Consider the following 15158-nt stretch of genomic DNA (forward strand, 5'->3'; position numbering starts at 1 on the left):
CGCTTAGGACAAGTTAAACCCTAATGTACTGTAAATAGATATGTACAACTCTATTGAAAATGTAGCAATTATTTCCATTTTCATACTTGTAATCAATACATATTATGTAGCATATATTGTATAAACATAACTTTGTTCACTTGTTTTTTCTAAAAGAATTAAGTACTTTATCTGCTGCAGCCAGTCCATGCATTACTTATAGTTCTACTAATAAACAGTAAGCCCTCTAAAGAAAGGCACAGCCCAACAGTTGTTTATTTCAATTTATGCAAGACTCCCTTTAAGCTGTGTTATTGATTTATTTATGCCCTTTTTCTACATCCATTTTTATTTGTGTACAGATTTCCACAGCCCGTTGTCTTGACATTTTTGAATACTTGCTGCTATCTTGAACTACTGGTGTTGTTCACTCAACTATACAGTGTTACCATGAGAAACATTATTAATATAGTGCTTATTGTGAGATATTTGTTTTGGGTTTATTTTTATTTATTATTTTGGTTTTCTTTCTTTCTTTTGTTTTTCCTTTCTGAAAGCCACGTGAAATGAAGTTCGTACGTTAAAGAGTGAGCCCGTCTGTAATAGTATTAAGGCGCTTGAATGTCTCTTGGTTGTTGTCGTTTTTAATGATAGTAAGCACCAAACTGTACAGTACAGTACACCCAGTGAAAAGAAGACCTATCTAAGTGTTTGAGAGTCACTACTTGGCCTTTTTTGTTTTTAGCTCCACCTGCTCGCGTTTGAGGATCAGAGTCCATTTTCAAGCAAACACAGGCCAGGTTGACGGAAATGGGCAAGTGCAATGCATGCAGAGATTCCTTACACTGAAATGCTCCAATGATTCTTACTATTGTGCCCAATTTTGATTGCTGATACCAAGTAATCACCTTACTATGATTCCTTTTCACGGACTGATATGGAACCCTCGGTATCATTTCCAGAATAGTTTACAGAAGCTGTTGGTTTTGTGTGTCTTCTAAAAACAGTGGCCATTATATGAGTGCCATACTATATTGATATGGTAAGATACGGTGTACCTTGGAAATCACTGTAGTGCTATATTTGCATTGATATTGTCATTGAAAATAAATTTTATATAATGAACTTTACACAACAAACACATGTTGTTTTCATGTTTTCACACCACATTCTGTTGTGTCTTCGTGCATGTGATAATCCAGTCAGCTCTTTAAGATAACGCATACACGTAATAGCCATTTGACTCAGTAACCCTTGACGTGTCCTTTATCATTTGGATTTAACAGGGATTTCACATTTTAACCTCAGCTATGTGAAAATGAAAGCACACCCTCTTTCAGTTCTAAGGTGTATCAGGACATTTAAATAATCATCTGGTCCTTACAAAGTTCTACAAGTATGTAAAAAGTGTGGACATACTGAGTGTGTCCACACTGCACAGTGTTATTATTTCATTTTTAACAAAATTAAGCTAAAATGTCAATCCAAAGGGAGTATGTGAAAAACTAAGTACTCCCTTACTGTTTTCATACTGATTATGAAGATAAGTAGCAGCCAGCTGCTGCTAATCGGATGCACTTCATTAACTGATCATGATCAAGTGTGAGCTCCTCTGTAAAAGCAGAGGTTTTGGTAGTTTGGAGCATTAAACCACAGGGCCTCTGGAATGACAGAGGCTCTGTGTCCTTTGACAGAGGACTGTCACGGACCGCCAGGGCAGACCGTGTGGAGTGAGTGGAGGACCCAAGAGCAAACAGAGGTGAGGACACAAAACCGGACTTAACAGAAGGCGAGCCTTTATTTAGGGCCGAAAACTTAAGGAACAAGGCAGCAAAGCAACTGAGGGAAAACCTGAACATAGACTGGGAAAACTATGGCTAAACAAAGTACAAACTAGGACTAGTTAAGGCTGGGAAACTATGACAAGGGGTAGGGGAGATAACACAGACGACGCGACACAGACTGTATGAAACACAGAGACTAAATACACATGAGGGATGATCAGGGGAAGTGGATGCACACGGGGAACACAGGTGACACTGATAATCATAACAAGACACGGCAGGAGTGAACGTAACACTGATGGGAGATGGGCAAAGTAAAACAGGAAGTACACAGAGGTTCAAACAGGAGGAGAGAGAGCACGGGGAGAACATAGAATAAAACACAAAGAGAGACGAGGGCTCATAAATACACAGAGGGGCACACAGGGGGTAAGAGTCACGAAGGGAAAACACATAAGGAACAACGTAACAGATCAACCCAGGAAGCATGGCCTAAATAAAGAACAAAATACAAAAATACATGAAAACTAAGAATACTGGGCCCACATGGCCCAGGACCATGACAAGGACATCATTCCAAAGTGGACATATAGGTTTGCACTTCACTGTGCTTAGCAAAACTAAACACAGCAAATCAGCACAAACACCTCATACCAACTGTCAAGCATGGCACTGAACAAGTAATGATTTGGGCAGCTACAGGACCTGGGCACCTTGCAGTTGTCGAATTGACTCAACTCATCTTTATAACAAAGTATTCTAGAGTCAAATGTGAGGTCATCTATCTGACAGCTAAAGGTTGGCCCAAACTGGATCTCATAACAAGACAATGGTCCTAATCACGGCAATGAATCTAAAGCAAACGAAAAGAACCAAAGTGTTGCAATGGCCCAAATCTAGACATCAGGATGACTAAAATGCTGTGGTGGTACTTTAAGAGAGCGCGCAAACCTCAATGAACTGAAGCAATGTAAAGAACAGCAGTCCAAAGGTGTCCACATGAATGTAAATAACTGATAAAAATCATACAGAAAACAGTTAATTCAAGTTATTGCTGCTAAAGGTGTTTATAATAAACCATAGAATTGTGAATTTTGCTTAGTTTTAAATGCAATACTTCTGCAATATTGCTTAATTTTTGTTAAATAATTAAAGACAATGCGTAATATGTATGTTGTTCAATCTGTGGTTCTATTTGGCTAATTTAAGAACCTCGTAAGCTCCAGATTCTAATAAGTTATACGGAAATATTTAGAACTGAAAGTGGGTGACTGTATATTTTTGATGTGTAAACGATGTTAATAATGTATATATAGGGTTTAATGTAATTTCTATGTTATCCTTTCAAAAAGCCTCATTCTCATTTACTGCTGTTTTTAAAAGGGAAAAAAAAATAAATTCTCCAAGGCTTTCCTGACATAACTTGATTCAAAAATAAATAAAAGCCTGAATGGGACATAAATTAGTCACCTCAAGCGGACAGTGAATTCACCAACAGAGACACTTTACGGTCCATGAGGGATTATTAAAATTATTCTGTTGATTTTTCTTTGGATACGTGACGTCAAGAACCACTTAGCCAATAAAGGGATGCCCTAAGCCACCAAGCGATTTGCTCTGAGGCTTGTCTCTCGTGCATCAGGAGTGAGGATCCCGAGCAGGTGATTGGTCAGGCGGGTGGAGTAGGCGGGAGCTGCTGTGGATCGCGGCATGCGGGAGGAGGGTTAAGGCCTGCGCTGGTGCGTGCGTGTTAGGATGTATGTGTGGAGAGCGGTGTGGCGCTTGTAGAGGGAGGCGGAGGGAGTGCTTTACCGCAGTATCACTACATTTCTGCACCACTCATCAAAACTCTGCGGCATGCAGACAAGAGCTGGGGGGGAGGGCAGTCACTAGGTCTGTTCTGAGTGTGAAACTGCTACCTCTTCTGTTGGCCTACCAGTCCTTCATATAATCTAGGCTACAGCAGTGCTTTTACTTTATTTATTTTCATGCGGGCTCGTTGAGTGTTTAAGTCGACTTCTTTAATGCCGGTCTTCTTCCTGTAGGAGCAGTGATACGGCAGGGCTCTCTCTCTCCTTCTCTCTCCATCCCTCTTGTTCTCTGCTGTCAGGGCAAAGTGCTTCAGCCCGGCGCTCAGTGTCATCAGGCCGCTTTTAGTTGAGCTTTGGAGCAGTTCGTTAGAAAATGGCAAAGGATGGAGAAAAAAGCGATTGGAAGGAGTTTCTATGGAACCCGAGGACGAGGGAGTTTCTGGGCAGAACGGCGAGCAGCTGGGGTAAGTGCTGTCCAGCTACGGCAATGCAGCAAACAGGCTCTGTAACAGGTCTCTGGCACAGTGGTTTCCCCCCCCTAAAGGTTCGCTAAGATGCTGTAAGAGAGAAATGAGCGTGTGTAACCATGACATGAATTTCGACCCTGCTTGAAGTTAGGCGGTAATTTCCTTCAGGCGATGAGATGGATGTCGCTGTCCACTACAGGTTGGTGCTGAAATCTGACTGCGGCACCGCTCCTGTGGAAGCCAGCCGAACCCCTCCACCCCCCCCCCCACCCCACCCCACCCCAACTCCTGTCTACTTTATTAATTTAATGTATTTTTTCTACAATGCTTTCCCTGCGCATTGCGCCCAGCATAAGGGATGAGGCATTTGGTTTTATTTTACATTTGGATAAACCTGATTACAGCAGCATTGCTGAAAATAAAAAGGCTCCACTTTCTTGTAAAGTGCATGTAATCGATTCTTCTCTTCTGAAGAGTGATTTAGTTATAACTATGACTTTCATTCTGCTGCAGAGAAGACTTTTTCTAGGAAAGCGGCTTACTGAAGTTGTACAGAGATTTGTTTGCATGCCCGTGGCTTCATCAAGTGTGTGTGCAACATGATGTCATTTATTTCCAGGCTTTTCCCCTGAGATGCTGAGCGACGATCAGGTCAAATCCTCTTTTTAACACCGTAGTGTTGCCATATACTGACACATTTTCTGCTATACAAAGACCCTGCAACTAGTTCAAAGATTCATGAGATGACAGGGCGCATATGGCTCTGTTCTAATGACATTGGAGCATGTTTAATCTGGATAAAGCCGAGGGCTAAATGCTATTTGTATCACCTCCAACTCGACCCCTCCCAGTGTGTGTAAATCAGTAAGGGATTTAATCCTAATCTAATGAGTTCATTGGCTGGAGAGGAAGGTATCAAATTCAGCGTGCTCTGGCAAAGTAAAACATTTTTAGGAACTTGGATTCATTTTCACATTTTCACTGAAGATCTGAGCTCAGAGACTTGAGTTTAGCACTCGAGGCTGAAACTGTCATGGTCGGCTGTGTGGCAGGCAGGATGAGGACCCAATCGCAAAACTCACGGACTCAAGGGATGAACTCAAAAGGCAGCTTTATTGCTGACAAGATGACAGGAAAATACAAAACTTAAACTGGGCACAATAAACTAATACTTGGAGAGCGACACAGGGAAATCCACGCAGCATGAGGGAGACTACGACACAGAACTGAGGGAGACGCAGACATAAATACACAGAGGGTTAACGAGGGAAGTGGGAGCACACGGGGAACACAGCTGACACAGATAATCATAACGAGACAGGGCAGGAGTGAACACAACGTGACGCATACTGACGAGAGACTGTCAAAGTAAAACAGGAAGTACAGAGGTTCAGACAGGAGGAGAGAGCACGGGGAGAACACAGACATAACAGGCTGGGGAAAACATGGAATAAAACACGAAAGGGGACAAGGGCTCATGAATACATAGAGGGGCACACAGGGGGTGAGAGTCACAAAGGGAAAGCACACAGGGAACCACATAACAGGGCAACTCAGGAAACAGAACCTAAACAGGGAACTGAATACAAAAATACAAGAGAACTAAGAATACTGGGCCAACACGGCCCAGGACCATGACAGAAACTGTGTTAAACGTAGTCTTTACTTTGAGTTTGAATTTTCTGATTATTTTTCATCAGTGCACATATATTATTCTTTCAGTGTGGGGCTGGGACTCATGGACTGTAGCTTCCTTAACTGGAATCCTCCCACAGTGTACAACTTAATCCAGTCCAATGTGCCCCAGGTGCTTTAAGGTCTGTTGGCCTTTTTAAGCTGCGCTCTCTGAGACTTAGTAATTAGGCTATTTCTGGAGTTAGAGACTACATGTAGGTCTGCTAAACTTGGCTTTTCAGAGTAGCACTTTCTCATTCTCCTAATGCTGTACATACTGTACCATTACTTCCAATGTGCTGGCAACACGGCCTAATCTACTCGTGATACAGTTTCTTACGGCTTGCACTGAAGAGGGGTTTAAATGCAGGTTTCCAGTCTCTTTAAGGCATTAATGTGTTTCTGCAGCACAATGCACATTCAAAGCATTAGATCAAAGACTTCTTTGAGGATGAGACGCAAAACACTTCCTTTTGTGTTCTGCTTTCTGTAAAGAGCTGTAATGATATGGAAATAACCTTGATAAAGGAGAGCAGTGCTGCAGGTTTGTTGTTACACATGCCACAAGCTGACACAGTGAAACATGGTCAGACAACTAGCTTGACTAATGAAGTGTTCTGGACCTCCCACTTCCAGAAACAAAGTCCACACTGCAACACAGGAAAAGAACCTCAAAGGGCCTCATGGTGACCAGAATCACGGTGCTCTTTGTTACTTTAACATTGTGTACGAGATAATTAGCAGTGTTTGCCGGTGAAAGAGCCACAGCTCAGAGCTATCCACGCTCTCGCCAGACCTTTTCATTTTTATTTCAGAGGTGCGTTTGATCAGCAAGTTGCAAAGCGATTAAACAGCATGTCCTCCCAATTAATTGTGAGAGAAAAAAGGGACACCTCCTGCCATTATTACCGAAGAAAGAACAGGGTAGTGGACCATCCGAGCCTGTCCTTTTGTTCTTTTCTTTCAATCACCGTCTGCATACAAAACCAGTGTGAAACAGAGACGCCTCACTGTCCATCATCAGCATGACTGAGAGGGCAGGCTGTAAACCCAACACCCTGTTTGCCAGGGGGGGAAGCCACCTTGCCTGCACGCTTGATCCCGTCTGGATGTGCGCACATTCATTCTCCCCCTGGGTGGTGTCATATTTGTGGTTAGCACAAAAATCCCCCCACCCCCTTGACGACAGAGACAAACACTTTGCCACTTTTGTTGGATCGTAGCGTCTCTCTTGCTGCGTTGCCTCCAGCATAGTTCATGGTCTGTGTATAATTAATAACTGAGCTTGTGTCTTTTCTGTGGTGTAGATGGGATGCTCATTGTCATCCCACTAAGGGATTCGTTTTTATTAGATTCTAAAACTTCAGGTACAGTCAGGCAAAAAATGCACACACAAGCTGTGCACACAAGCTGTAAATCATCAAGATACCCCCCTGCGATTGCCACCCCCCCTCCATCTCCCCTTGACATTTTGCCAGTCTGGCAGCACAGGGAGACAAATGCGATGCTGAGCCTGCTGACTGAGGGAGTGAGCGCCACGCTGGGGGCCATCCAGCAGAGGTGCAGGGTCAAGGCACTCAGCTGCCTCCCAACAATGGCCTCAGGTGTCGATGCTTGAAATGTGGGATGCGTCACATACATGTTCTGTATGTGGATAGGAAGCAAACAGCTGCTTCAAATGTATCTGATGGTTCCAAGTTAGAAAGATCGCCTCAGAAATGGTTTATGAATTTGTTGATCTCACAAAATAACAATGAAAAGATGCCAAGTTAGGATCTCCATCTGAAATCTCAGTATTTTCGTCACAACAATGACAAAGTAAAGCATTAAAAACAAACTCTTCTTTATATCAAATGTAATTATCATTATCAATTTGCTCGTACACAGTTATTAATAAACCTAGTCCCCTGACTCTGTGGCTCAGTCTCCGGGGCATCCTTATTTTCTCTCTCCTGGTGTTGCCTTCTGTCATTCTTCCTTCCTTTCTGTGGACAGGACAGTTCTATAATGAAGTTGGTCGTCAGCCACGAACTCTTGCGTGGTTAGGTTCACTTTGTGTCATACTTATTTTTCAGTCCATGCAAAAACACAAAGAATTTAAGGATTAATGTGCAGCTTGTGTTTTGAGTTTATGTTGATAAAATAACATAAAAACCTGCAGTGGGCAGAAACATGGAAGGAAAAGCTCTGCCTGATCTGTACTAAGCACCTTCCACTGTACAGCCACTGGCATGTGTGCTAAAATGAGTCAGTATTGAGTTATGGCTTCACATATGATTCAAACCCTGCTCGCCCTGGTGGATGTCTTCTGCTTCACACATTGCACCACCGCTTCTTATATCCTACATGCACTTTGTGCTTTTTATGCTACCCTATAGTGCTTCCCTGTTATTCTTTTTAAAAGACCCATGATTGGACACCATCTCCTATTGTGGTCTAGATGATCTAAAGCCTTAAAATAGAGCCCTGGGGAGACTCTAGTTCTCTCTCAGACCACTTGCATTAGTTGCATTACAGTGAAAATGTGTTGCCTCCAGTTATTTTAACTTTAAACGATGATATTTTAAGCATTGCATCTAAAGGATGATTTGTTTCATGTGAGTGAGAGAGAAACAGAGGCAGATGTTGCAGATGCAGTGAAGCAATTTAACGAGGATTAACTGAAATCCCGTAGACATGTTTGGTTAGAGAGTGACGTAATAGACATGAACTACTCATCAATTCAGATGTGAGATTATTTGTTCTCATTAAGGGTTTGTGTGCTGCAATTATAATGAAATGGACTTTGCTGACTTGCAGATGTTAGTCTAATGGACTTTATGCATAATTCATAGATGTGCTGTGGTGTACAGCAGACTAAATAATGTAATCATAGCAACAAAAAAAAGGATTAAAGGTTATTGGGGTTTTTTGCACAGTGTATACATTTTCCATGCAATAAACACATAAACACAAATTATATTATCTTATATGTAGCCATTTATAGATGAAAATGTCTCAGTGATATCAATTTTGGGGCATATGATCAGATTATCTTTCTACAACATCAACTGACCAAATCTGATGATGAAGAAATAGTTTTTACACATTTTTCCAGTTGGGGAAGATGCTGTTTTGTAATATTTTAATATTCCATTTTTGTTACTATTGCTTATATTAATATGGCTCTATTTTCTCATTGTCTGCAGGCCTTATTTTTCTCTTCTATTTAATTTTCTACACCTGCCTCGCTGGCATGTTTGCTCTCACCATGTATGTCATGCTGCAGACCCTGGACGAACACAGACCAACCTGGCAAGACAGGCTCTCCACACCAGGTGCAGAAACTATAGATACAAGCTGCATGAACACAGATCATGGTCTGTGCACTGTGTCATGTACTCCCTGCTGTCTCTCTTGTCACTCTCAGGCTTGGTGATTAGACCTCGGGCAGATGACACCTTTGAAATAGTCTATACTAAAGAGGACACTGAGAGCTGGGACCTGTATGCCCAGACATTGGACAAATTCCTTCAACGTAAGTTTGGCTCTTGCCCTCTAAGACAGAATGTTATGACATACACAGATAATCTCTTTATAGTTAGCTGACAGGAGATCGTCTTGTACTGGGATCTTAGTTGATTATAAAGACAATTTCACCCCACACACACTCTCCTATTTTCCCTGCAGCCTACAATGATTCCCTCCAAGCCCAGAAAAATCACGAGTGCGCCCCAGACAAGTACTTCATCCAGGAGGACAGCGGTGAGGTGAAGAACAACCCGAAACGATCCTGTCAGTTCAACCGCACAGTCCTCCAGAGCTGCTCTGGAATCGATGACCGTTACTATGGATACCGAGAAGGCCAGCCATGCATCATCATCAAGCTGAATCGGGTATGAAAGGAAAAGAGAGGGGAGTGAAAGGGACTGGTGTTGCTAGGAGACATGGAGTGACTGAGACAACCAAACTGGTTGGAAATGATAAAAAGAAAAAAGTCACTATCATAATTAAACTGATTGGTTTTTGCATTTATCATCATTCACTTATGTTATATCGCCTAAAAATGAACAAAAAACGGTTTTCTTTATTTTCTCATCAGGTGATTGGTTTGCTGCCAGGAAAGGATAACCAGGCTCCGTATGTCACCTGTGCTGCAAAGGTAATCCCTTTTTGTCTTTCACAATCAGAGGCTTGACACAACAGTTTTATTCATAGCTATTGTGCCTCACGTCATCTGCAGTATTCCACCTGTCGTTTACCTCCATCTTCCTTTCTTAGCTATCATGAATTTCTTTTCAGGCTGTCTTGTCAGTCAAGCCAGTTGTTTTTATCGCTGCCCTTTTCTTTTCTCCATTGTGTTCCATTAATTTGTTCACTCGCAGAAATACAGAGTTGGCAAAGATCAATGGGTAAGAAAAAGTCCAGGACCCATGTTTGGTACAGTTTAGATCAGAGGTGTCAAACAAAAAGCCTTTGGGCAAGAAGAGGTCTGCCAAAGGGCCCAGTTTCACCCACTGGGTGGTTTTACAAAGTGTGTAAAAATTGTGAGAGTATGATTAGTATTTTTGCACTTTTTACTATATTTAGGATTATATCTTGAGACATATCTGTCTTCATATGACTTAGTCTGCTATATCACACTGACATAAAGTAGTTTAGTAATTTGTACGATTTATGATGCGCGTGTTTGTAATAACAAAGTTGCTGAATGTAGAAAAAAATATTGTTGAAATTGGCTTTAAAAAAATGTTATTTACATAGGATTCTACTTAACAGGTTATCTTAGTCACTATAAAATTTGACGCTGCGTTACCTTTCTCAGAGTTTGACTCCCCTGGTTTAGATTATATTTCTATATGATATATCTGTAGCAGTCGATCACATTGTTGTTTTGTATTTGCATTTTAGAACTAGATGGTAGATATGTAGGAGAAAGAAATTTAGAGAAAAGTAGACAAATAAAGCTCACCTCCACCTTATAAAGTGGAGATTCTAGCTATATAACTGATGAAGCCGTTTCACCCCCTCAGAAAGATGACGCTGATAAAATTGGAGAGTTGATTTACTTTCCTCCAAATGGCACAATCAACCCTATGTACTTCCCTTACTACGGCAAGAAAGCGCAGGTAAGAATGTGGTTTAAATTAAAATATAATGTGCTGTAAACATGATAGCAGTAACTGTTAATAATTAATGTGTGTTTGTTTACAATTGCGCACACAGACCACAGAGTTAAACCTACTGGGTCCGCAGGTTTACGACGTCTTTGTTGACTGTTTTTGCAGGTGAACTACTCTCAGCCCTTGGTTGCAGTCAAGTTCCTCAACATTACTCACAATGAAGACGTGAACATTGAGTGCAAGATCAACGCCGAAAACATTCCCGTTGGAGGTGAAAGGGACAAGTTTGCTGGGCGAGTGTCTTTCAAGCTGAGGATCAACAGTAAAAACTAGGTTTACCCCCCTCCTCCAACCCCACCCTAACCCCCACCCCCACCAGCCTCATCCCCCAAAACATACTGTCTTCATTCTCAGCAACACTGCACATGCACAGAAAACAAAAATCACAGTATTCACACCCTTTTTAGGATTTGTTTACACCCCCAACCCTTTCCAACCTCACCCCCACCCTCCACCCCACACCTCTCCACAGATTTTTGTGGGAAATTCTTTGTCAGGTCACGTGGCGAGACGAGGTGAGAACCAAAAGGGTGCTAATCCTGTCATTATTTCTGTGAGCATTCACACACAGGTTATTTTCCATCAGTTAGTTTGAGGTGATGTCTATTTATACTGCATGACAAACTAGGGGGCTATAAAGGACGTGGACGTGTGTTTGCAGAGTTTGCAAGGATCAGCAACTTTACCACTGTACTGCTGCTCCCCACCCCCCGCCAACCCGCTGCCTCCTCATAGAGTATCCCTCTAGATATGAAGATCCACAAATTACAATACCGAGCGTGTATATCTACAGTATTTATACAGCATAATAATAGTAATCTTACATCAGTGCGTCTATTTTGTTGCACTTTAAAAGAATATTCCAACAAACAGGATTGATGCAGAGATGATGCCATTTGCATGTGCGTATTGTCTTAGTATGCTACAAAGGCAGGAGGCTCCTGTGTCCCACCTCTCGGCTGCTTACATCTGTAATAAGTTCAGCGACTGACCACCAGGAGGGACCACACCGTAATCTTTAAACCTGTGTTTTTTAAAAAAAAATGTGATACAGTAAGATGACCCCCCGCCCCCAAAAAAAGAAGAACATGAGGTACACATTACAGGTAAAGAGGAGTAAAGAGTGCAGGAGATCGTGTGTTTTAGTTCATACTGTAGGTCGGGAAGTTGCATGCAATGTGCAATATTCATTAAGTGGCATGCATTATGAATGCCCGTATCCATTCATCAGATGACTTCTATTAAATAGTAATCATTTTGGATCATTTGATATTCACTCTCATTGTGAATGAGTAGCTTGTGAAACAGATGATATATATATATATTTATATATGGGGGGGGTCATATAACACCTGAATTCTCAGTCGGTTACGGGGTAAACTGAACTCTAGCTTTGTGGATCCTGGACTGCAGTCCAATAAGATACCTGAATATCATGTGAAAATGACAAAATCGACCTCTGTTCTGCACGAGCACACAAACACACACAGACAAAATTCAATATCGCATTTTATTCCCAAAGTCAAACCTAGAATTTCTTGCGTTTCAGTTTTTAATATTAATATTCAATCGATGTTTAGAGGAGCTGTATTATTGAGTGTATTGCATCTATTTCACTTGTATCAGAAATAGATGCCATTGTAAAAAAAAAATGGTATTGTTTTGCACAGAAAGTGCGCTTTTATTCTTTTCTTTTTTTGTGAAGCTGACTTGAGTTTATTAATGCATTTCCAGTTTTGAAGGAAGTTGTTTGTTTTTTGTGTTTTGTTTTTTTGGGTAGTTTTCTTTTTTCTCATTCATTCTCATTTTCGTCACCTAAAGGATGCATCTGAGATACGAAAATGTACACTTTACCTCTTATTTTAAAAGACAGTCGTTACTTTATTATTTTGAATGTTAGTTCAGTTTTGATTTGTAGGGCTGTAGCAAATTAAAAACAACATGAAGATTTACTCCATTGACCACAGAAGAAAGATATTTTTTTGTTAATTTGGTTCGATGTTGTTGTGTTCCCCGGTATTGTATGAATCATACTGAAGGAAAACCCATACTGATAACAAGACAATCAGTTTCAGCCTCTAAAAAAGTCAGACATGTTCCTGAGTTTAGTGCTTGAGCTGTTTACTAAGCATCCCTTAAATTATTGGCTTGAGAAATCTGTGGAGTCACACTTTTAAACTCAGGCACGTTACCTCTGCACAGCTCCAAAACTGTTAGATCAGTTAGACTGTGATCCTGCCATGTCACTGCAGCAAATATAGAACACGAGCATCTGTTCGCTCACATTAAGGTCTGGCTGATTATTAATTTGTTTTGGAAGGCTGTGTGTTTCTCTGTATGCCTGCAAATATCTTGCAGTGGTTTAAATAAGACTGCATCATCTGACAGAGAATGAAGGCAAGCCCATTAGATCCAAGGTGATTATCTGATCTATATTTGAAAGGTCATTTATAATGGATGATCAGCTCTAACAGTAATTTTTCATGAGTCCGCCACCCAGTTTGCATGCATTTCTCCTCTTGCACCGCTGCAACACTTACTTAATTTCAATGTAATCTCTTAATCTGGTCAGCTAATCCAGAGCAGGCACGCTGAACTTCTTTACCCCGCTCTGTTGCTCCTCCTCCTCGTGTCAGGCGGCCGGTTCAAGGTTTATTCATTTCTCATTTTGCTCACCACATTCACATTACACTTTGTTTAGTTTGAATCACATCACAACAAATAAAAGTGTTCCGCTTCACTGGCTAATCGGACACTCTTGTTTCACTCACGCATGTGAAGATGATTTCTTCAACCAAAGATCTACATGACAGTTAAAATTGAATTTCCACTTGTCTGACACATCCTCAGCAGTAGATCTGAGTAAGGATCCCATGCAGAGATACTGTAGGATCCAACTGGAGGGCTAAATACCCTGTGATAATAAAAAGGCCTCCTCTTATATAATAATAATACGCACAAAGGAACATGGTTCACCACGACATAACAGTGCCTCCTGGTGGACAGACAGTGTTGCTCCCCCAGTGTCACAGAATGTTATTTCCTGTTATCTCCATTTATCTGCTTTTTTTCCAGTGATAATTTGGAAATGTCTTTGAAAAGCAATATATTTATTTCTTGTGTGGCTATATGAATATTTACAGGAAAGGTTGTAACACAATCAGAGCGACGTGCATCAGAAACAGTAAGGAACAAAAGGGAAAGACTGCATATATGCCAGTGTGTGTTATTATGATGATGGAACCATTAAAAAAAAAGAATTGTTTTGTTTATAAAAGAGTATTTTGTTGTAAAGATGAGAGAATGCATTAGCCTGGAATATATCATGTGATAGGACGTACTAGATAGATTTTCAGAATAGTATTCAAGGAAACTTGAATAGATATGGATTTGAGTTTTTTTTTTCTTTGAATGTTTTTGTCATTTGAGTTTGTTTTACTGTTTTAAAACAAACCTATAATCAAAGCTTTCTGTCAGAGTTCTGACAACACTTTATCCACTGCAAAGGTTGGAGAAAGCCAACTGTTGGCTTTTAAGTAGAGATAACTACATGAATAAGTAAAAAACAATCTCATTGCCCCTTAATGTTAAACTGTATTACTGCTTAAGACTGGTATTATAAACCAACAAGAAGGAAATTCAGTGAATTTGTTCAAACACTCTCTCCCTAACAGATGATAAATATTCTGGATCTTTGTTTTCTGCTCTAACTGTATGTATATTTTTGCTCATGTTTACTGCAAACCAAGATAGAGAAATGAATAAATGTTATTTAAGGGAACTCAAACTTCCTTTCGTGCCTGCTTCTCAGTCATCTTTCTGCTACTCTTTGCCAGTTTCATGGGCGGAGGGATTGATGTATTACTCATGATCAGGCATGTTCTAGAAACTAGGTGGAATAGCAGTGACCAACGTGTAGTTAAATATAGCATCACTTTCACAGTTGACAATAAAACAAGCCAGCTAGTGTTAAAAGTAGTTTTCGGATGAATGTAACTAATGAAACTAATATAATCTCATTCTCCATAATCCTCACAGGTAACCATATATTACTGTTTAAAACAGTAATATATGGTATATATAATATATGATGATTATATACAAAATAAACTTGATTTTCACAAAATGATTATGCCATCCATGTCACAGGTCACTTTGACTGTAGACAGGAGAAAAATGTGGATGCTTTACAAGTTGTACTTTCCCCCCCCTGTGGCAGTTGCTTTAAATAGTCTGCCACCAAGTGGTTGACAGGATTAAAGGTGAAGTGTACTTCCGCTT

The 15158-nt window shown here is 40.7% G+C and overlaps 1 protein-coding gene across 4 annotated transcripts; it reads left to right on the forward strand.

Annotated features, from left to right (window-relative positions):
- Positions 1 to 3521: 3521 nt before the first annotated feature.
- atp1b2b (ATPase Na+/K+ transporting subunit beta 2b) lies at positions 3522 to 14664 on the forward strand. 4 transcript variants are annotated; one of them, XM_086308414.1, is made up of 9 exons: positions 3522 to 4038; positions 4661 to 4692; positions 8904 to 9032; positions 9125 to 9232; positions 9385 to 9590; positions 9797 to 9856; positions 10080 to 10106; positions 10728 to 10823; positions 10983 to 14664. In XM_086308414.1, exons 3-9 carry the CDS (start codon positions 8951 to 8953, stop codon positions 11148 to 11150), a joined length of 747 nt encoding a protein of 248 aa, XP_086164540.1. In that variant the 5' UTR covers positions 3522 to 4038; positions 4661 to 4692; positions 8904 to 8950; the 3' UTR covers positions 11151 to 14664. The 4 variants fall into 4 exon arrangements, with proteins under 4 accessions (XP_086164540.1, XP_086164539.1, XP_086164538.1 ...); XM_086308412.1 differs by lacking the exon at positions 4661 to 4692 and having other exon boundaries at positions 3525 to 4038; XM_086308415.1 differs by lacking the exons at positions 3522 to 4038; positions 4661 to 4692 and adding an exon at positions 5456 to 5858.
- Positions 14665 to 15158: the final 494 nt, after the last annotated feature.

The sequence above is a fragment of the Aulonocara sp. 'chitande type north' Nkhata Bay genome, linkage group LG10 (assembly GCF_057382095.1).
Source record: "Aulonocara sp. 'chitande type north' Nkhata Bay isolate Kocher_YH1m ecotype deep benthic linkage group LG10, A_spYH_male_GT1.1, whole genome shotgun sequence".
NCBI lineage: Eukaryota > Metazoa > Chordata > Actinopteri > Cichliformes > Cichlidae > Aulonocara > Aulonocara sp. 'chitande type north' Nkhata Bay.